This window comes from Hetaerina americana, unplaced genomic scaffold (assembly GCF_022747635.1).
Source record: "Hetaerina americana unplaced genomic scaffold, ioHetAmer1.1.p SCAF_7, whole genome shotgun sequence".
Lineage (NCBI taxonomy): Eukaryota > Metazoa > Arthropoda > Insecta > Odonata > Calopterygidae > Hetaerina > Hetaerina americana.
In genome coordinates, this window is record NW_027287316.1 from 22,385,013 (window position 1) to 22,409,331 (window position 24,319).

Below are 24,319 nucleotides of genomic sequence, written 5' to 3' on the forward strand. Positions count from 1 at the left end.
AATAGTCCAAGTGGTTTAAAGATGGCAGCACATATGCTGACAGTAACCTGCATTCTGGCTGACCTTTGAGCACAATAACACTGGAAAATATCGAGCATGAGTGGCATAAGATTGAAGATTGTCACTTGACTATGCATGAACTAGAAAGTGATCTTGATATTCTGAAAACTTGTGTTTTGAGAATGCTAACCCAGAATTTGGGAGTGATTCATGGGTGAGCAGCAACTGGCTTCTTCACCACCATAATCCAGCTCACATTCATCAATCCTTGAGCAACAGAATTTGGCAAAACACAGAATTAGATAACTTCAACAGCCTCTGTACTGCCCCCAACAACTTTTGCCTGTTCCCAAGATGGATAGTACTGCACAAAGGGCATTAGTTCAAAAACACGGAGCCAATTCAAAAAAATGTAGCAAGTGCATTTAATGCCATTCCAAAATCTGACTTCCAGAACTGATTCTTCAGGATGTGGAAGCACCAATGCCCAGTATGCCGTTCAGTCAAATGGGGATTACTTTGAAGGATGCCACGAGCTAGATGACAAAGAATAATCCCAGGGCATAGCTATGAGCACAGGTCATATACTTTAGGGACACATTTGTTCATACATAAACCATAAACACAGTAATCAACCCAAAGGTCGGTTTGGTAGGTGATGGTAGAGTTCACCCAGTACTAAGCCCTATACGGCGTGTGAAAATTCACACATCAGGGTAGGGGGGCCATGTCCTTTCCCTGCGCTGGTTATGGTTTCCCAGGAAGATCTGGTACCCGAAAAATCACTTAAGCTTGGGTGGAGCTGCAGGTGTCCAGAGTGCCTTGCCCGGGAATCCAACCCGGGACCCTCCAGTCAGCAGTCCAAAACTCTACCCACTGGACTACCACGACCCATTGTTCATACATATATTTATTAAATTCATCTCTTTACCACAGAAAAGGCATGCCATGTGAATACTGTAACTGGCAAATTAATTAGGAAAAATACCTAACTATGTGCTTAAATAAATTACATTATGTTTCATTGTCACTGGCATTTGTTAAATATTACTAGATATGTGGTAGTGAAAGTTACAGCCCTTTTTATGAGATTTAAACACCCATCTGACTAACATCAATGGGTACCCAAACTTAATTTGTCTGAAGGACTAAGTCCTCCACTGAAAGTAAACTTCATCAAGGAACTTTCAACATTTATGTGCATGAACATTTTGATTATTCATTACATTTCAAAAGCACATTTGACATTGGCAAATTAAGATTTTAAAAATTATTAAAAAATTTCCATCACCTCAATTATATTCATTACAAGTATCCATTTTCACGAATAAAGTTTTCACAACTGTCATAAAAAACTAAAGTGATCATCTTTTCTGGTTGAAACAACCACAGTTTAGCAACTCATTTTCAGGATTCTTTTTCCAAATGAACATGCCATATTTTTTCCATTGAGTGCTTTGAGTCTGGTTAGGGATCCACATATCGGTGTGGATCATGCCCTCATCTTTTCACAAGCTACTGGTATCACTGAAGTCTGCCGAGCACATATGCACTTATCTCTCAACTAACATTCCCAAGAATTCCAAATCCCATTTGAATATCAAATTCCAAGTTTTTCCCAAATTTTTTAAGTAATTGAGCAATTTCTAACTGAGTGGCCACCTCGAACCATAATTTTAGGTATCATCAAAACAACTTTTCACTTTGTGGATAAGTATATAAAGAATGACTCATTATGCAGTAAAATAGTTTAATGCATACTTATAACAATTATAACTAACATTACTCTTACCAACATATGACTCATCCTGGGCTATAGAGCTAACCACTGCTGAAGGGACACACACTCTCCAGAACATTATGTCAAGAGTCAGCTTATAAAGAAGACTATGGACAGAAAATTGGAAATTGTAATGGTTTAATAAGTAAAAACCTTGATTAATGCTGGTCTATCATTGTTCATTCAAATTTCAACGAATTTAGAGCCAGAAATTTAAGAGGACACCTTTATTTCACACTAATGACAAGAAAAAATAATGATAATATTATAAAGCACTGCATGAATCAAATAATGAAACTGAAAAAATTAAGAGGGCATATTTTATAGTCACATAACATATACACTCTTCCTCTCACCCTCCCTTCTTCACTCCATCTCATCCCTAAAAGTTAAAATAGTGCTGAAAAACCAAATTATCTGGTTTTCCAACCAGGCAATGCACATGCACAGCAGGAGAAAATACTATCACATATTTATTCAGAGAGAAAACCTTGGAAAAAATATGGCTGAATGAAAACAAAGAATATATTAACGAATATAAATGGCGCTGATAATCACAATTTTGCAAAATAATAAAGAGAGCATGCTAAAATTCACATTGATGAATCAAATGTAGCTGAGGAGATAGAGATCAAATGTAGCTGAGGAGATAGAGATAAAATGTTTTATAAGATTATGTTACAGACAGGGTAAAAATATGATGGAAACCAGGATTTTGTAGGTTAATTGTTATTTTATAAAATTAAATTAAAAGGAAAATCGGAAACATATTTAAACCTGTTTTATTTCAGAAAAAAGATGATGAAATGCAACAAATGTCAATTCTCCACATTCCCAACAAAGACTCAAGATGCATCATTTCAACTTCATGCATTAATGTTTCTTTGCAGAAACCAATCCAGATCATCATTCTTTATTTACCCATATGTACACTGAATATGGCTGAAAGATTTTTTCTAGGCATTCATTAAAATTTCAAGCATTATTAAAAAAGAACAAGAATATGTCTTGTGAATCGGAAATAGGTTCAAAAGGTGAAAAATTATTAAAATTTACTCATTCTTAGAGAACACATATGAAAATTTACTTCATAAGGGAAATAAACTGATTCTCCCACATTTGCGTTAAAAAAATATTGATTGCTGATAAATGACTATGGCTGAAGCAATGGCGAAAATACGAATCTTGGAATTGAAAACCAATGGTTGCCCAAGGACACTCATAGCTAAATTACTAATCCTTGAAGTTAAATGACTAGGAGCGACTATTTTCACCAAATTATTGGCATTACACTTACTTTGTACAAGTGCATTCCACCTCATCAAATGCTACACTGCAGAAGCCATGTGCATATAATTGACAACATTCATTAATGTCCCTTAGATTAATGTGATTTCCTTAGAATCAATGAATATTAGCACGCTCTTGTAAGGCATAATTTAGAATACGCATGCAGCGTATGGGATTCGACTGACTGAGGCCTCATTCGCGGAATTGAGAAGGTTCAACGACGGGCAGCCCGTTTCGTCAAAAAACTATAATGATAAAATGAAAACCGTAACAGAAATGCTTCTGAATTTGGAGTGGGAATCATTAGAAGAAAGAAGATTCAATGCTTCCTTGAACTTACTAAATAAATTCAAATTCGTATTTTCAGTGCCGAGGTCTCACAAAAAATTCGCATTCAAACTTACATTAGTTGCATGGATCATGAATATAAAATTCGGGAAATAGATGCTGGAACTAGTAGACACAAGGGCTCTTTCTTCCCTCGGATTTTATCGAATGGTAACAGAAGGATAATAGATGTCAAAAATCACAGTCTCTGGGAATGATTAGTTTTAATCAAACGCATGTGTGGTATGGAGGGTGTGGGGTGTGGGATACGGGGATGACTGCGCTTGCAGTTAGTCCCATGCACCGAAGCCCCTTCCCTCTAGCTTTGACGACTTACCATTTGGACCCTCAAACCTGCGCATAGTAAACCGTGGGTCCCAGAAGAAAGGGAGTCACAATTACTCTACCCTGCCGAGACGGCGATAACATCAGACTAAGCCTCCTTGCCTCTGTGACTCCCCTCTTCAAAACCCGAACCAGTTCTTGTAAGTTGGATAGTTTATTATATACCAGCTCACCTCAATAAATGGATTTTAATATACTTCGGGTAAATATGTCACTGCGACACATACAATTTCACTAATATCGTATGTTTTGTTGTCAAAAAACTTCCCGCATGGGCCTGCCATTAAAGAATCTAGTGCTCGTTACAGTATTACTTACCCTGTTTTGTTTGTTTTCAAGTTTCTCTTTCCATCCCTCGTCTCTCTCTTCGGAAGGGGAGGGGGGCGCTTGCGCTGTCTGTCGTGGTTTGTCACATTCCCTACCTGCGGCTTTGGTGGTGGAAGCAATAAGTTGCATGTCCATGTCTAAGGAGAGCTTCCCCTTCTCGTTTTTCAATTCTAATTTCCACGTCATTGGACATAGTTTTACAAAATTGGCATGAGGATGTGCATGTTGGTTGATGGTATATATAATTTCATACGTATTGTGGGTTGAGAAGGTTTTTGTATGAATATATATGCCTCTGTGGGTTTGCATGGATATGTTGGTTTTGCATACAGTAATATTTTTCTTTTACAGGTGGAGACCTAACACCCCCCGCCACCTGCCTTTGCGGCAGATTTCGGAGAATTATGTAGATATTACAGGCCCCGCTTATTGTGGTAGATCAGGGCCCCTACGTAAAACAGGGATATTTATTTTCGACCGGATAGATTTAAAATGCCGTTTTTCCTTGAATCATTAGAAATCATAAGATATGACAGAAATCGCTTTGGGGATAATTAGGAATGGTTATATATATATATATATATATATATATATATATATATATATATATATATATTTTTTTTTTTTTTGTCGATATCCTGCATGTTATTCTTTTTCTTAAATAGAGCCATATTTGTAACAGTTGTACAGCATGATTTGAATATGCGTATCCTTTTATTGATACAGTGTTGCATGTATTTTATTTGAGTGATTAAAATTTTTCGAGTGCATAATTAAACTATAATGTGTGTGGAGTTAATATGATTTCGATTGTGCATGTACGAGTGGTTATCTGACACCCCCTGCCACACGCCCTTGCGGCGGCTTGTGAGGTATTGTGTGAATAGATGGAAGTAGATGCAGATTTAATTTATTGTGTTAATTTGAGACAGGTTACTTATCTGATGATGTTAAAAACATATTACAAACCCCGACTTACTATGGACGATTAGATCAACAACGTAAAATCAGAGACATTTATTGTAGAACGGATAGATTTATAATGTAGTTTTTTCCTTGTACCAATTGTCGTAAAAATATATATGACAGCAATCGCGTAGGAAATATTTTTAACTGAAATTGTCGATATCCTGTGTGTTTCTTCCTGCATGTTATTCATTTACTTAGATCGGGAGAAAACAAAACACAAGTTGATGTAGTATTTCTGGATTTAAAGAAAGCCTTTGATAAAGTCCCGCACAATAAATTGTTATACAAACTTCCCTACTATGGTATCAATGAGAAAACTATTAATTGGTTTAGAGACTTAATGTCAAATCGTAAACAAATAGTTGCCGTCAACGGGTTGTGCTCAACAAATATAGATGTAACTTCGGGCGTCCCCTAGGGAAGTGTAATACGGCCGCTTCTATTCTTAATATACATTCATGACTTAAGCTCACACGTCAGTAGCAATCTCAGATTATTTGCGGACGACACGGTGGTATACTTGTACAGGGAAATAAGGGGCCCACCAGATTGCCAGCTACTCTCAAGAGACTTAGGCACAATATCGGATTGGTGCAAGGAATGGGGATTACTACTTAACATACGCAAATGCGTAGTTTTGAAATTTTGGATCAAAAGAAGTGAGGAACAGAATATAAATTATGAAATAGAGAGAGAGATGCTAACTACAGCCGATTAAGTTAAACATTTGGGGTTAGTTCTAACGCCACGCCTTTCATGGGGAGCATACATCCGGACAATATGCGGATCCGCTTTAAACAAACTCGGCTTTATGAAACGGGCGGTAGGGAAATGCATTGAGAAAGTAATAGAGAGGTGTTATTTTGCTCTAGTTAGTCCGCATTTGGATCCTTGTGAAAAAATTTGGCAAAAAGAATTAGATAAGTCCAGAGAAAATCCGCTAGATTCGTGAAAATTTGTTACGATAAGAACACAAGTGTGACATGCCTTTAAGGAGAATTAGGCTGGGGGTCACTTGAGTTGCGAAGAGAACAAGCGAGAAAGAATGAGAAATTTTGAAAGGTTCAGAACGAACGACTTTAAAAATGACACCAAAGGAATTATAATGGCACCACACTAGTAAGGTAGATCAGACAATAAAGATCAGATAAGGGAGCTACGTAACAGTACAGATAGATAAAAATATTCATTCGTTCCCTGGATAATCAGCAATCATAATAGTAAGAAACCAAAGTCAATATAGAAATAGAAAAGACATTCGATTTGCAAGTTAGGACAAGTTTCAACGCTGCGTAGACATAAGGTTCATTCTTAGGTGCATGTGTATTTTAGTAATAGAATATGCAATTGAATGCATGCAAATGAAAAAGGTTTTTGCATTAATATATACGATTTTTAATGTGTAGGTTGGTATGAATTTGTGGGTTTTGCATGCGGTTTTATTCTTAATTACGGGTGGTGACCTAATACCCCTCACCACACGCCCTTTCGGCGGCTTGCTATGTTGGTATGATACTATGCTGATGTATATATAACATACCTCTATTTATAACAGCTCTACAGCATGATTTTAAAATAAGTATCCTGTTATTGTATACTTTTGCGAGTAAATATGTTCTTTCGTGTGATTAGAATTTATTGAGTGCATGAGAAAACAATACCTGAATTTGTAGTAGTAGTTGTTTTGAGGGGAGGCGACCGACAGCTGAGGTCATTTGCGCCATAGGGGATGGACGGGAAAGGATGAAGGGTGGAGAGAAACCCGGCGTCGGCATTAGCCTACTCTTTACGAAAGGCGCCACGGGGTCCGCAGCTTACCGTCCCATCCGACGGACGCCGTACCCACTCAAAGTGCCCTCCACAAAGCACCTCACGTAGGGATCGAGATACCTCTGAAAATATTCAACACCGCCGGGATTTGAACCCGGGCCCTCTGGGTGGGAAGCCAGTACGTTAGCCCCCGCACCATCTCGATCCTTGGGCAAAAAGAATTAGATGAAGTCCAGAAAAAATCCGCCAGATTCGTTAAAAATTGTTATGATAAGAACACAAGTGTGACAGGGGATCCCCCTCTTAGAGGATTTAGGCTGGGAGCCACTTGAAGTACGAAGAGAACAAGCGAGACTTAGACGCTTAGACAGGTTCAGAACAAATGAGTTTAACAATGAAACTAAATGAATTATAATGGCCCCACACTACTTAGGTAGATCAGACCACAAAGATAAAATAATGGAGATAGATTCCAGTACAGATAGATACAAATACTCATTCTTTCCCCTAACAATCAGAAATCATAATAGTAAGAAACCGTCACTTTATAAATACTGAAAACATTGAATTTAAAACATACATTTTACATATGATATTGCAGATATATATTACATGCATTACATAATTTGGGAAAGAAGGACGACCATTGATCACTGAAGAGCACACGGAGAATCGGTTGGAATCCAGAGCCTGTTACTTCCCTTTTTCCACCGAGATCTGTTGCATACTTTTTCATTCTGGGTGGAAATTTTAATGAGACTGACTGTATGTCAAACTGTAGTAGTAGAAGAATGGTTGATAAAGATAACTTGATAGGTCCGTTATTGCAGCTCACGGGTCTAGTTTGGAAAAGAGACTTTGCTACTTTTTATGGCAACCGGTTATGATAGGACGAGAGGACACGCAAATTGGGGTTATAGGATCTGATCGGATTTCATGGCTCGCGCTCTTTGTTTTGAATGGAAATGGGTACACGAGCCGTATCCACTTTCCACCGCGTGGGCAATCCTATCTTTTGGAAGGGTCAATCGCCCAGAGGCAACTCATTGAATTTCAAATGTTATGACAATTCTCTTTGTCGGGAGAGATAAATATTTTCTAGAGGTGAAGTTTAGGCTGCTTTGTACCACGGTGGAATAAAATTTAATTGCTTTGTATTAAGGATTGTGCTGGCTCAATATTTCTCATGAGTAAGATTGACGAACAGACGGTTTTCTCCATCGTAAAGGCAGAGCCGTGGATTCCTGAAAATGTGGTTGAAAGAGAGGTACTGCTGAACCATTACGTAGCTCGGTGGGCTAAATGTGTAGGTGACAAAAGGGACTTCGTGGCCCTGTTCCGTTGTGAAGCATAATTATTGCATGGCCTTCGGAATGATTGTATGCAATGGATAGATGAAATAAGTGAAGGGGATAGGTGACGGAATTAAGGAATATAGGTGTCGCTGGTTTGTGGTACGGGGGAGACAATGGCTTTCCCACCAGAGTGCATTTAACACAATTGCACGTTAGCTCCGAGGAAATATGGCGGATGTTATGCTTCCTGGACACTAAATCATAACTAGGTTGTATTAATGCGCTTTCCGTTGTCTTCAGCGTACTCTGTCAGATTACGCTCGATGCTTGGCGCCACCTCTGCCTAATAAACGTGCAGTCTGCATCTCAAGGATTTTAACCAGCGCATTGTATATTTTGGAAAGATAAGGAAGGACAGTGGGTTTGGCTCAGCCGTTGAAATGATGAATGGGACTCAGTAGGTAATTCTCGTTATCATCGATAAGATAACGGATACGAAAGTTACAGTTGCGACAGCACCTAGAAAGAAAGGAAATCGGATGTATTGTCAATCAACATTCTTTGCAATCCAAGTGACTTCGCTCTTTCTCCAAGTGACGAAGACTCTCAGAAGCATGAGGTTGGATATCAAAAGACAACGTCGCAATCATTTGGCTTTTGGGAATTGAGTAATATTTACAGATTTTTAAAAACAATCTTCTCATAGGTATCAGCCACGTTATGTACATAGAAAATAGCTACACGTTCCACCATCAATATTTATTGCCGACCATGGTTTTCAAACTGTATGACGTCATCAGGTGAGCATACAAAGTCAGTAAAGGTATACATACATTCACACACAGAAAGGAAGGGCGGGTAGTGGAGTGAAATTGGGGAGGGTGACGTGTTTGGATGAAGGGTGAGAGTGGGTGGGGGAAGGATTGATGGGCAGTTCGTGGGGGCTTGACCACACTGCAAGGTCGAGGGAGATGGATTAGGAAATATAGAAGGGGAGAGAGAGCAGGGTACAATAAATAACTCGTTAACCACGGGGGTGTCCCCAGAGTGCGCGTGGGTGCTTAACTCTAATTCTTTAGCGCATCTAATCTGAGAGCTTTCTTCTCCATGTGTAAGATCATAGGTTGAAAACCACTCTGAAGGTTTTGTGTCTTTACGCTTTTAGCGAATTGAGAAGTGCATTTGTTGTTTGTGAAGTAGGCTAAATGTTATTTGGTTTTGATTTTAAATGTTCTCCCAGTTTGCCCCTTGCATATGGCGTTGCAGTAATCGCAGAGGAGTTTTTGTACTCCGCTTGTATCCAATTTGTCATCATCATAATAGTAAGACCAAAGTCACTGTAGAAATATTAAAGGCATTTAATTTACAAGTCAGGACAAGATCAAATGTAGAGTACACATTTGGTATATTCGATGGTGCATGTTTATGTTAATTGATAGTGTACATATTTGATTGCGTGTAAGTTAAAAAGGTTTTTGCATGCATGTTTACCACTTTATGGATGTAGATAGTGTGGGGGTCGTCCTTGAAGGCGCTAGTTCCGGCAGCTTACGTGTGACCTCGGAGGTACCGACCATAAAAAATGTCCAGTGATAAATTTCTTCGATAGATAACGGGATTTTTTTTACAAACTAGCTCGAGTTCACCTAGAATTAGTTGATACGGTAAAATACCTAGGTGTTACTAATACTCACGGCTTATCTTGGGGCACTCATGTACGTAAAATATTCGGGAAAGCAAACAAATTATTGGAATTTTTTAGGCTGGGAGCCACTTGAGATGCGAAGAGAACAAGCCAGACTGAGAATTTTGGAAAGGTTCACATAAACAAGTTTAACAATGACATTAAAGGAATTATTATGGCCCTACACTACTTGGGTAGATCAGACCATAAAGATGAAATAAGGTAGCTACATTCCAGGACAGATAGATGCAAATACTCATTGTTTTCCTGGATAATCAGGAACCATTATTTCAAGAAACCAAACTCACTATAGCATTATTAAAGATGTTTATGGTCATTTAAAAGTCAGGACAAGATTAAACATTGCGTAGACATAAGGTATATTCGCAGGTGCATGTGTGTGTTCGTTGATAGCATATATATCTGCATGTGTGTAAGTTGTAAAGGTTTTTGCATGAATATATTAGGATGTGTGTGAGTAGATTGGCATGAATTTGTGAGTTTTGCTTGCGGTTTTATTCTTAATTACGGGTGGTGACCAAACACCCTCCGCCACACGCCCTAGCGGCGGCTTGCGGGGTACTATATAGACGTAGATGAATACAATGACTTTAGTACCTTACAGCGTAAAGGTTCCCTTTTCCGCATACATCTGACTGTGATTGTGCTGCATCTAAAATTGCAACTTTATTAATTAACTTATATCTTACTGTTCCCCTCCACTTTTGCAGACAATGATGTAGATATGAAAAATGTAAGATAACTGAAGGACAATATCATGCTTGGAATTTTGACGGAAGACTATATGGGGAGCAAGAGACTTCGTCGAAGTCGAAAATATTATTGAATCGGGAGTGGTAGAAATTTTATCTTTTAACTTACCAGCGCTGCACGAGTCGTCCACAAATTTGTAATTTTTCTTACACCTGCAGATCATCAGGTTGCTTTTATTTCCATCAATGATACACTCTGCGTTTTTGTCCACGCATCCGTAATCCGAGTAACAGTCCATTTTCACCGCTGAGTTGGTTATTACATGCGATACAGGTCCGCCAGGTCACAGAGAAGTGAAGAAACACAGAATTTATTGACAGGGAAAATAATGCAATTCACACACCGACGCAAACTCACGCACACACTCTTATTTAAATATACTGTTTAACTGTAAACGTGTGTCGCTGAATCTATTTGATGTTATTATTGGACCAATAATTTAGTGCTACCAATATTTATGATGTGATTAAGGACTTTGAACAGGTTAGACACCACCGCAACCTCAAAGGTTTGCGTGGCGGACTCTGCTTCCGAAACGTCAGTCATGAATTGCCCGACTTGTTTGAAGATGCGTAATATTCCGAATAAGTGTCTTTTCTGGGACTAATTTGAAAATCGTGATATATTCTTGCTTATGTGAAATGAGAAAATTGCACACTATTTTACCTCGGAAATTTTCTTAAACCAATCGACATCTTTCGCCGCCCGTTAAACATTCACGTAGTCGCTCACGCTAGACTGAATTACGGAACCCTGTTCACAAACATAAACTTACCTAAGAATGGTATTAACGCCATATGTACTTTTTTATTTACATTTAACAAAATGTCAATATTTATTCAACATGAGTTACCCATTTAAGGTAGGCAGGACGGTCTGTGAAGGCTCTTTTCCGTACCGTGTTACTTTTCTCTTTAAGTTATACAGATTTTCCTCTTTTTCTGTCTTCACCTGGTCTAAAAACACTATTCATTGATTGATAGCCGTCCAACTTCAAATGATCCACTGTGTTGCAGCCTTCAACATACCACAAAATCTCTAAATTTCCCCCATACACCGTTTCTGCGTTGTTTGAGTACTCCATTCACTTTCTATTCTCCTCCCACGATACTAAAAATATCTTCATTGCTTTCAGCGATGAAATGGGTGCCATCGGTATTGGAAGGTATTACTAAGGAAGGTATTACGTGGTCACTGAATTTTCCTTAATGGGAACAATGGGTTACATTTTTATGAAATGGAATGTATAATAGAAAAAATTAGGACCATTGGTGCATTTGCTAATGCTTTTGGGTGGTGCTCGATGTGATGGTGGCTCGCTATTTTGCCAGTCGTCCAATTTTCCTAATGATCCATTATGTGTCTTACAGAATGCTCCACATTTTTTATAGGTAATCTACCGGTTAGGGTAGGTTTTTGGAAGGACACAACTACCAAACAAATATTTTATTACTCCTAACGAAACACAAAATCCATCACTCTATATCAGGTCCCTCTTCATCTCTGAGTACTTTCTTCCTCCCTTCATACCGTCCAACATCCCGATCCTCTTCCTTCCCTTTCCTCTTTTGCCCAACATTCTACCCTCTATCACAGTCTTCAACATCCCACCGCCGGTCAACACCCCCTTCATCCACTTTTTCTGCTTCCATAGGATTGCTCCCAACAAACCCCTTTCTTCGCCCACCATACCAAGTACTTCCTTATTTGTTTTCTTCTCTGTCCATTTCACCTTCTCCATTCTTCTCCAAACCCACATTTCAAAAGCCTCCAATCTACGTCTATCCTCCTGCTTCAATGACCACGTTTCCGCACCGTACATAGATACGCTCCATAACTAAATTGTGGTCTGAGTCCGCATCCGCTCCCGTTGTTATGAAATGTAGCGTACGTTTCAAAAAGATAAGGCAGGGGCGGCGAGTTAGAAAATGGAATGTAGAAGCATTAAATGGGTTGAAAAGGAAGGAATACAAACAGGCGGTAGAGAAAATCATGGAGGATGGTAAAGGGCTTAGTACTATTGAAGAAAAATGTGAAAGTATCAAGAAAGGGTTATCTAAAGCCGCAAAAGACACTATTGGAAACGCTAACAGTAAAAGGACTAGGAAACCATGGATCACGGATGAGATGATTACAAAAATGGATGAGCGGCGAAAATGGAAGAATATAAATACAGAATTAGGCGAAATGAAGTACAAAGAATTGAACAATAAATTAATGAGATTTTTAATCGAGAGGAATATAGAACACAACCAGGAGGTATTTGCCTGTTTCGTAGATTTCGAAAAAGCGTTTGATAGAGTAAATTGGGAAAAACTAATGAGTATATTGCAGAAAATAGGAATAGATTGGAGGGAAAGGAGGCTAATCCGCAACCTGTACATGTCTCAGACTGCTCAGGTGCGGGTGGGAAACGGGGAGTCAGGATGGGCAATGTTAGGAAGGGGTTTAAGGCAGGGTTGCCCATTATCACCGTTGCTGTTCAACCTGTACGCAGAGGAAATGATTAAAGAGGCATGGGAGGAATTCGAGGTAGGAATGAAAGTGGGCGGGGAATTCGTAAAATCAGTTAGGTTTGCTGATGACCAAGCTTTAGTGTGTCAATCAGCCAAGGGGCTGCAAGCTTTGCTTAGGGAATTGGAAATTCAGTGCGACAGGTATGGGATGAGAATCAATATTAATAAAACAAAGGTTATGCGATTTTCCTGAAAGAAAAAGGCCAAGCTTAACATTAAAATAGGTGGGCAAAAAATAGAGCAGGTGGAACAGTTTATGTATCTCGGTAGTGTTTTGGACCAACACGGTCAAAGTAGTAGGGACGTAAGGAGAAGAATTGCGCTAGGCAAAGAGGCTTTCACAAGGAGGAGGGAGTTGATGACAGGGACTTTGACTAAGGATGTTAAGAAGAGACTCGTAAAAACTTTGATATGGAGCGTAGCTATGTACGGTGCGGAAACGTGGTCATTGAAGCAGGAGGATAGACGTAGATTGGAGGATTTTGAAATGTGGGTGTGGAGACGAATGGAGAAGGTGAAATGGACAGAGAAGAAAACAAATGAGGAAGTACTTGGTATGGTGGGCGAAGAGAGGGGTTTGTTGGGAGCAATCCTATGGAGGCAGGAAAAGTGGATGAAGGGGGTGTTGACCGGCGGTGGGATGTTGAAGACTGTGATAGAGGGTAGAATGTTGGGCAAAAGAGGAAAGGGAAGGAAGAGGATTGGGATGTTGGACGGGTTGAGAGAGGAAGAAAGTACTCAGAGATGAAGAGGGACCTGATATAGAGTAGGATGATGGATTTTGTTTTTTGTTAGGAGTAATAAAATATTTGTTTGGTAGTTGTGTCCATCCAAAAACCTACCTTAACCGGTAGATTACCTTTAAAAAAAAAATATATATATATATATATTTATATGCTCGTAATTTTTTCGCTCTAGAATCTCGAATTTATTATTCCTTCCCACTTCCGTCTTAGCTCAATGTACGATATCCAAGCCACTAGGATTATTAGTTTACCTGTAGCTATAGTTGGTTCCAATCTTGGAAAAACCTACGCCCCTTATATAAGTCTGTTTCTTGAAAGAGCATAGCGCTCATAGTTGTCTCATGAAATTTAGATGCTGAAGACATTGAACAGGACTTGCGCACTTTTTAGTGTGATTACGTCGTCTGTTTTTTTCCTTGCTAATGTGTTTCCTTGCTAGTGTTCATGACCAATGTGTCCTTCCGTAATCTTCATTTTGGTTGTTACAATCTGAATGCTAATTTGACTCAGATGAGATATTTCTTTATTTTGAATTATTAATTCTCTCGTTTTTTCTTCCTCGATTATTCACATTTCTGTGCCATTAGGCTATTGCTGGTTTAAGTCACTCTCTTTTGAATTATTAACCGCTATAATACTCCAAGCTCAGGATAAAGATTTGGATGAAAATTCTATTGTATTTTGGCTTCAATTATTGTTTCCGGTTCTCCTAAAATTATTTTAATTGTGTATTTGTATTTATAAAGAAACATTGTTACAGAATGGTGAATAGCAAGTACTCGCTATTCTTATTTCGTAGCAATTAGTATACCGACTTTAATTTATTCCACATCTTCAAAGCTCCTCCTGCGTTAAATAAAATACACAAGGCTCATATGCATACAGCTATAATTTTTGATTAGCCATTGTAAATATTCTGTTACGCAGATTTAAAAATAGCGAAGAATCACTAAATTCTTTGGCGCTGGTTAATACGTTAACGAGTTTCATTTAAAAACTTCTTATAATGCGAAATTTTTTGTTGTTTATTTTTTATAGCCGATTAACTTATAGACTCAATAGCTGATGATCTTAACGATCTGTTCCTTTTAGATGATTTCATTCCATGTTTTGCCATACCGGAACGTTCAAATTCACCCAACAGATTTCAGGAACCTAGATTTCGTAAAATTCCCACTGAAGTAAAGAAATCACTCCGTGGGACACCATCACAATTTTCACTCTTTCACTAATTGAGAAAACCCGTTTTAATGATGGTGGGTGTGATTTTAATCCTGTGTTACATACGAGGTCTGTCCATAAAATATCGCGAATTTTGAATTTTCGCGGGTTACGTGTATTTGATTTTCGATTTTTTTGTGGCGTTATGTTGGTACTTTTGTCTCTCACTTATGCCGAAAAGGTAGGCCATTTCGAATGCTCAGATAATTGTAAACAGCTGTTTTGTTAGGACGTATTTTTGCTTGTCTTCGATTCTTGCCTGTTCTAAAAAATAGATCAAAGAACCTGTATCAAATGTTTTGTGAAAAACGAAATCAAGTGCGCGGACGCATTCCGAATGTTGACTGTGGCATATGGAGAAGCTACCTTGGGCCGGAGCAACGTTTATAGGTGGTAGAACATTTTCTCAGAGGGCCGAGAAGATGTGAACGACGAAGAGCGTGCTTGACGCCCGAGCACGTCAACAGTCGAAAACATTGATGAAGTGAAGAATATAGTATTGGCCAATCGTCGAATTACCTTTAGAGAAGTTGCGGAGGACCTAAACATATCGATTGGCTCGTGCCATTTGATTTTTACCTATGATTTGGGCAAGACACGGGTCGCCGCGAAATTCGTACCAAAATTGCTCAATTTAGACCAAAAACAACAACGCATTAACATTACTAATGAGGTGTTGCACTCTGCCAATTTGCCGAACCTAATTTGCTCCATAGGGTCATAACTGGTGACGAATCATGGGTTTATGGTTATGACGTGGAAACTAAAGCTCAATCATCGAAATGGTAGCTGCAGCACGAGCCAAGACCGAAAAAAGTGCGCCAAGCTGGGTTGAATGTGAAAGTTTTGCTTACAGTTTTCTCCGATTGCAGGGGCGTGGTGCATCATGAAGTCTTGCCACGGGTTAGAACGGTAAATAAGGAATATAACCTACAAGCAATGTGCAATTTACGCGAAGCAATCCACCACAAACGCCCGGATTTGTGGAAGAACAGAAATTGGCCCAATTGGAACAACGCCCCTGCTCACGCATCGTTACTTGTGCGCGAATTTTCGGCCAAAAACAACACATTAATGATGCCGCAGCCCCTAATTCCCCAGATTTGGCCCCCAGTGACTTTGTCTTGTTCCCAAAACTAAAGAGGCCCATGAAAGGACGACGCTACGCTACGGTTGACGAAATAAATACTGCATCGAAGGAGGAGCTGAACAAGATCACAAAAAATGATTTGTTGAAATGCTTCGAGGATTAGGAGAAACGTTGGCACAAGTGTATAATAACTAATGGGGATTACTTTGAAGGGGACAAAATAGATATTCATGAATAATTACATAATTTTTGAAAAAACACAAAAGTTGCGATGCTTTTGAACACACCTCGTACTTATATAGAGTGCAGTACTTACGCGCCAGGCACTTCTTATGGTCTGAGTCCTCCGTGTATTTCTTCTTACATTGACATTCGCCTACTGTGGTGTTACAAATTTCCACTAGTGGATGGCTGCAGTCCGAGGTGTTGGCACACGGCTTGTGCAGTCCTGAAAAGCAGAAATAAATAAAAAATTGAAGAATCGGAACGTCCGGCCATTCTCCATACAGAAATAGACCTAAAAACAAACACCACTATTTAATTTGGAACTATGGAAACGATTTGTACTTGACCATTTTAGGCGCTTTTGCTGACATCAGAGGTGGTATTTGAGTATTAATTGATTTCCCAAGGCACTAACAATGACACCTTCCGAGGGCGATGTTTTTCTTGCAAAAATACATTTGCATTGTGGGGGTGGAAACAACAAGATGATGTTCTATTTCCTTTTCAATCCGCATTAATTTTTTCAAATGTGGGCTATTCTCGTTTTACCATGACTGCCCGTAATTCCACAATAGTGCCCAGCCGTGTAGGATTCTACCATCAAATTATTTACGTTTACATGAATTCGGGACCACAGATGGACGGAGAAGATTCAAAATACTTACCGGCAACGCATCTTGAATTGTTGGCCGCTGCCTCGTAGCCTTGAATACACTGGCAAGTTGTATTTCCCTTGCCACCGAGGCAATCCGCGTTAGGCGGGCACTGGGACTTAGAGGTACACTGCTCTCCTATTTTCAAATCTGTGAGGGTACGAGGCGGAAACTGTTATGCATTCAGAAAAAAGTAAAAACCACAAAATCAATGAATGTTGCACCACGATTGCTGATTTCTATCGAAATCTAAAAAAATTCCCCATGTTTTTAAGTTTTAAAAAAAAACTTAAATAAGGTTGGGCAAAATGTCCTTCTATTTTTCTTGATATTGATAGAAAAACGGATAGTGTACCGACCATATTAATAATACCCTAAAAATCCTGATGTCGCAAAAAATATATAATTGCACACAAAAAAATATCAGGTAATATCAGAAAGTTTCACGGGGAACCCGAAAGGGATTGGGTGAGCACGGCAACAGGACTTACATGCCGGAAAAAAGGAAGAGAGCTCTAGGGTATACGAAGAAAGGGTAGAAAAGTATAGAAGAGTAGGATATCCGTGAAAGTAAAGATTACACTGAAGGGTTATTGGAATATGGTGCCTGCGAAGTAAATGGTGTATTGAGGGCGAGGCAGGTGACTATGGTGGCAGTTGGTATAAGGATGATCATGTAATGAAAGCGACTGCGTTCTGGAGGTGTAATGTTTTTTGGAGAGTCATCAGATCCATTATATTAAAGTTATCATATATACACATGAACTGCCGTTAAATGGTTTCTTGGTGGTGGCCTTGGAGTCAAAGTAGAGTTGGGACTAATAAAGTGTTGCATTATTTTGGAGAGGAATAATTGGGAAAAAAGATAATTCAATGGAACGCAGAGTCAACAATTGGAATGAAATACGAAGTAAAAAGAGTGGGCAGTTATATCCTCATAATAGACGTCAGGATACCTTAGCCATAGGTGGACTTAAAAAAAAGGGGTAAACTAAAAAATCACCGAAAATAGATATTTATCGCTGCGATGTAGAGGCATTGGCTGAGAGGCAGGTGTTAAAATGACTGTGGGGAATAACGACGTTTCTCTCTACCGATCGTAACCTTGATATAATTTGAGTGTTTTCGGCTAGATTTTCTCACTAAACATCGACGAACGTCATAACTCTCCTGCATAAAAAAGTAATGGGAGTCCCTGGAGCTAAGTACTTTCATTTTCATTGTTGATTTATTAATATCCTTGAAAAAAATATATATACTCCTTTAGAGTAGAATATACATTTTTGAATTTAGGGAGTGTTAATATAATTACTGAGTCTAGCCTACTAGATGTAATTTTTTAAAATAAATAACATTTTTTCTATCCCTGGCCAAAACCTCATATTTAGTTTATGGAAGTAATTTATATTTCTTTATTAACCTGGAAGGACTTTATCCAATATTTCCTTTCTCAGTATCCGCCCCCGGTATGTATATAATTATTAGGTATTACACAGTATAAGGTGGGTTTTAGATGGACACAACTACCTGATGTGTTGCTGAGCCACTTTCTTCTTGGAAAATCGCATAACCTTTGTTTCATTAACATTGCTTCACATCGCATATCGATTGCAATAATTACGAATTCAATCAGCAATGCTTGCAACCTCTTAGCATACTGAAAGTTAGAGCTTGATCATCAGCAGACCTAAGTGATTTTACGAAGTCCCCACCGACTTTGATTTCTACCTCCAGTTCTTCCCATGTTTTTTTAATCATGCTGTACACTGTGTGCACACAACTTAGGTTAAACCAGAATTTTTGTTGAAAAAATTAAGTAATGAAAACTCACATGCTACCCATGTTCCAGAGCTATTCATAACCCATTAAGCAAATGTAGACTTCTTTGATGTTAAATCGCACATTGTGTGAAGATCATCGCTGCATTTATTATTGCTAGTGCACGCAAAGTTAATTTTTTCCACTAATTGATCTGTGCTCAAATTAAAGCCATTTAAAAACAGGTTATTTCCACAAATTTATTAATTAATGCATCAATTGAGACCAAATGTATCTTCTGTATAAACTTTTAAATAATACGCTCGATGCCAAAGATATTGATTCAATTTCGATTGGTATTCATGGGAATACGATCGCAAATCCCAGATTATAATTCATTTAAATAGGTATAAGGATAAATATTAATTCGGTGAAAATACTATATATTAGCGTATACTTTCGTTAATGATTTACAAGTTTTTGAACGTTAAAAATATTAGTATATCATCTATTGTTAAACATGTGTTATATATCTATCTTGGTACTGATATGGATATGGCTAAATTACATCTTTCCGAGGTCAGAAATACTATCATTTATTGAGAACTCACCCTGAATGCAGGTTCCATCTTTGTTATAATACCATTTATCACATTTGCACGTCTTTGAAGTCGAATCGCAGACCGTGTGAAGACCGGCGCTACATTTACCATTGCCGTCGCACGGGGAATCCGGAGGATAGGTTTCTAAAAATAAAAAAAAATAATGATATGAAGTTAATTTTTTACACTCATTCATCTGTTATCACTTCATAGCAATTTTAAAATTAATGTTATTTCCACAAATGTATTTCGAATGCAACGAATGAAACAAAAATTTTTTCTGTTTTAACTTCTTAATAATGCTCTGGATGGAAAATAAATTCAGATGCAATAATGAATGGTGTCAGTGGGAAAGCGATTACAATTCCTACGACGTTATTCATTTAAATAGGAAAATTGATAAATATTAATTCGTTGAAAATTCAATTTCAGTCATTTGTTTTATCTTTCGAGCAATAGAGTACACGTTTATAAAGGTGAATTATATTAGTTTCTTACCTTTCGTTAAATATGCGAGATATATCTATCCTGGAATTAATACGAATATGCGATATTAGCTCTTTTTTGGGTAAGGAATATTTCTTTTTTATTGGAACTTACCCTGAGTGCAGGTTCCATCTTTGTTGGTAAACCATTTATCACATTTGCACGTCTTTGAAGTCGAATCGCAGACCGTGTGAAGATCGGCGCTACATTTACCATTGCCGTCGCACGGGGAATCCGGAGGATAGGTTTCTAAAAATAAAAAATAATAATGATATGAAGTTAATTTTTTACACTCATTCATCTGTTATCAGTTTATAGCAATTTTAAAATTAATGTTATTTCGACAAATGTATTTCGAATGCAACGAATGAAACAAAAATTTTTTCTGTTTTAACTTCTTAATAATGCTCTGGATGGAAAATAAATTCAGATGCAATAATGAATGGTGTCAGTGGGAAAGCGATTACAATTCCTACGACGTTATTCATTTAAATAGGAAAATTGATAAATATTAATTCGTTGAAAATTCAATTTCAGTCATTTGTTTTATCTTTCGAGCAATAGAGTACACGTTTATAAAGGTGAATTATATTAGTTTCTTACCTTTCGTTAAATATGCGAGATATATCTATCCTGGAATTAATACGAATATGCGATATTAGCTCTTTTTTGGGTAAGGAATATTTCTTTTTTATTGGAACTTACCCTGAGTGCAGGTTCCATCTTTGTTGGTAAACCATTTATCACATTTGCACGTCTTTGAAGTCGAATCGCAGACCGTGTGAAGATCGGCGCTACATTTACCATTGCCGTCGCACGGGGAATCCGGAGGATAGGTTTCTAAAAATAAAAAATAATAATGATATGAAGTTAATTTTTTACACTCATTCATCTGTTATCAGTTTATAGCAATTTTAAAATTAATGTTATTTCGACAAATGTATTTCGAATGCAAGGAATGAAACCAAAATTTCTTCTGTTTTAACTTCTTAATAATGCTCTCGATGAAAAAAAATTCAGATGCAATAATGAATGGTGTCAGTGGGAAAGCGATTACATTTCCTACGACGTTATTCATTTAAATAGGAAAATTGATAAATATTAATTGGTTGAAAATTCTATTTCAGTCATTTGTTTTATCTTTCGTGCAATAGAATATAGGTTAATAAAGATGAATTATATTAGTTTCTTACCTTTCGTTAAATATGCGAGATATATCTATCCTGGAATTAATACGCAATATGCGATATTAGCTCTTTTTTGGGTAAGAAATATTTCGGTTTTATTGGAACTTACCCTGAGTGCAGGTTCCATCTTTGTTGGTAAACCATTTATCACATTTGCACGTCTTTGAAGTCGAATCGCAGACCGTGTGAAGATCGGCGCTACATTTACCCTTGCCGTCGCACGGGGAATCCGGAGGATAGGTTTCTAAAAATAAAAAAAAATAATGATATGAAGTTAATTTTTTACACTCATTCATCTGTTATCAGTTTATAGCAATTATTAAATTAATGTTATTTCGACAAATGTATTTCGAATGCAACGAATGAAACCAAAATTTCTTCTGTTTTAACTTCTTGATAATGCTCTGGATGACATAAAATTCGGATTCAATAATGAATGGTATCAGTGGTAAAGCGATTACATTTCCTACGACGTTATTCATTTAAATAGGAAATTGATAAATTTTAATTCGTTGAAAATTCAATTTCAGTCATTTGTTTTATCTTTCGTGCAATAGAGTACAGGTTTATATAGGTGAATTATATTAGTTTCTTACCTTTCGTTAAATATGCGAGATATATCTATCCTGGAATTAATACGAATATGCGATATTAGCTCTTTTTTGGGTAAGAAATATTTCTTTTTTATTGGATCTTACCCTGAGTGCAGGTTCCATCTTTGTTGGTAAACCATTTATCACATTTGCACGTCTTTGAAGTCGAATCGCAGACCGTGTGAAGATCGGCGCTACATTTACCATTGCCGTCGCACGGGGAATCCGGAGGATAGGTTTCTAAAAATAAAAAATAATAATGATATGAAGTTAATTTTTTACACTCATTCATCTGTTATCAGTTTATAGCAATTTTAAAATTAATGTTATTTCGACAAATGTATTTCGAATGCAACGAATGAAACCAAAATTTCTTCTGTTTTAACTTCTTAATAATGCTCTGGATGACATAAAATTCGGATTCAATAATGAATGGTGTCAGTGGGAAAGCGATTACATTTCCTAGGACGTTATTCATTTAAATAGGAAAATTGATAAATATTAAATCGTTGAAAATTCTATTTCAGTCATTTGTTTTATCTTTCGTGCAATAGAATACAGGTTTATAAAGGTGAATTATATTAGTTTCTTACCTTTCGTTAAATATGCGAGATATATCTATCCTGGAATTAATACGCAATATGCGATATTAGCTCTTTTTTGGGTAAGAAATATTTCGTTTTTATTGGAACTTACCCTGAGTGCAGGTTCCATCTTTGTTGGTAAACCATTTATCACATTTGCACGTCTTTGAAGTCGAATCGCAGACCGTGTGAAGATCGGCGCTACATTTACCATTGCCGTCGCACGGGGAATCCGGAGGATAGGTTTCTAAAAATAAAAAAAAATAATGATATGAAGTTAATTTTTTACACTCATTCATCTGTTATCAGTTTATAGCAATTTTAAAATTAATGTTATTTCGACAAATGTATTTCGAATGCAACGAATGAAACCAAAATTTCTTCTGTTTTAACTTCTTGATAATGCTCTGGATGACATAAAATTCGGATTCAATAATGAATGGTGTCAGTGGTAAAGCGATTACATTTCCTACGACGTTATTCATTTAAATAGGAAATTGATAAATTTTAATTCGTTGAAAATTCAATTTCAGTCATTTGTTTTATCTTTCGTGCAATAGAGTACAGGTTTATAAAGGTGAATTATATTAGTTTCTTACCTTTCGTTAAATATGCGAGATATATCTATCCTGGAATTAATACGCAATATGCGATATTAGCTCTTTTTTTGGTAAGAAATATTTCGTTTTTATTGGAACTTACCCTGAGTGCAGGTTCCATCTTTGTTGGTAAACCATTTATCACATTTGCACGTCTTTGAAGTCGAATCGCAGACCGTGTGAAGATCGGCGCTACATTTACCCTTGCCGTCGCACGGGGAATCCGGAGGATAGGTTTCTAATAATAAAAAATAATAATGATATGAAGTTAATTTTTTACACTCATTCATCAGTTATCAGTTTATAGCAATTTTAAAATTAATGTTATTTCGACAAATGTATTTCGAATGCAACGAATGAAACCAAAATTTCTTCTGTTTTAACTTCTTCATAATGCTCTGGATGACATAAAATTCGGATTCAATAATGAATGGTGTCAGTGGTAAAGCGATTACATTTCCTACGACGTTATTCATTTAAATAGAAAAATTGATAAATATTAATTCGTTTAAAAATCTATTTCAGTCATTTGTTTTATCTTTCGTGCAATAGAGTACAGGTTAATAAAGGTGAATTATATTAGTTTCTTACCTTTCGTTAAATATGCGAGATATATCTATCATGGAATTAATACGCAATATGCGATATTAGCTCTTTTTTGGGTAAGAAATACTCCGTTTTTATTGGAACTTACCCTGAGTGCAGGTTCCATCTTTGTTGGTAAACCATTTATCACATTTGCACGTCTTTGAAGTCGAATCGCAGACCGTGTGAAGATCGGCGCTACATATACCATTGCCGTCGCACGGGGAATCCGGAGGATAGGTTTCTAATAATAAAAAATAATAATGATATGAAGTTAATTTTTGACACTCATTCATCTGTTATCAGTTTATAGCAATTTTAAAATTAATGTTATTTCCACAAATGTATTTCGAATGCAACGAATGAAACCAAAATTTCTTCTGTTTTAACTTCTTAATAATGCTCTGGATGACATAAAATTCGGATTCAATAATGAATGGTGTCAGTGGGAAAGCGATTACATTTACTAGGACGTTATTCATTTAAATAGGAAAATTAATAAATATTAAATCGTTGAAAATTCTATTTCAGTCATTTGTTTTATCTTTCGTGCAATAGAATACAGGTTTATAAAGGTGAATTATATTAGTTTCTTACCTTTCGTTAAATATGCGAGATATATCTATCATGGAATTAATACGCAATATGCGATATTAGCTCTTTTTTGGGTAAGAAATATTTCGTTTTTATTGGAACTTACCCTGAGTGCAGGTTCCATCTTTGTTGGTAAACCATTTATCACATTTGCACGTCTTTGAAGTCGAATCGCAGACCGTGTGAAGATCGGCGCTACATTTACCCTTGCCGTCGCACGGGGAATCCGGAGGATAGGTTTCTAAAAATAAAAAAAATAATGATATGAAGTTAATTTTTTACACTCATTCATCTGTTATCAGTTTATAGCAATTTTAAA

General features: G+C 37.2%; 1 protein-coding gene across 1 annotated transcript in view; it reads right to left on the bottom strand.

Moving 5' to 3' along the window:
- Positions 1-208: 208 nt before the first annotated feature.
- Positions 209-24,319, bottom strand: part of LOC139696567 (EGF-like domain-containing protein comC) — a 31,151-nt gene continuing 7,040 nt past the window's right edge. The window contains exons 9-18 of the mRNA XM_071595371.1: positions 24,107-24,241; positions 23,516-23,650; positions 22,335-22,469; positions 21,155-21,289; positions 20,564-20,698; positions 19,973-20,107; positions 19,382-19,516; positions 17,025-17,162; positions 16,451-16,582; positions 209-267 (exon numbers count right to left, since the gene is read on the bottom strand). Coding sequence (XP_071451472.1) covers positions 209-267; positions 16,451-16,582; positions 17,025-17,162; positions 19,382-19,516; positions 19,973-20,107; positions 20,564-20,698; positions 21,155-21,289; positions 22,335-22,469; positions 23,516-23,650; positions 24,107-24,241 — 1,274 coding nt within the window. The remainder of the gene's footprint in view (positions 268-16,450; positions 16,583-17,024; positions 17,163-19,381; positions 19,517-19,972; positions 20,108-20,563; positions 20,699-21,154; positions 21,290-22,334; positions 22,470-23,515; positions 23,651-24,106; positions 24,242-24,319) is intronic.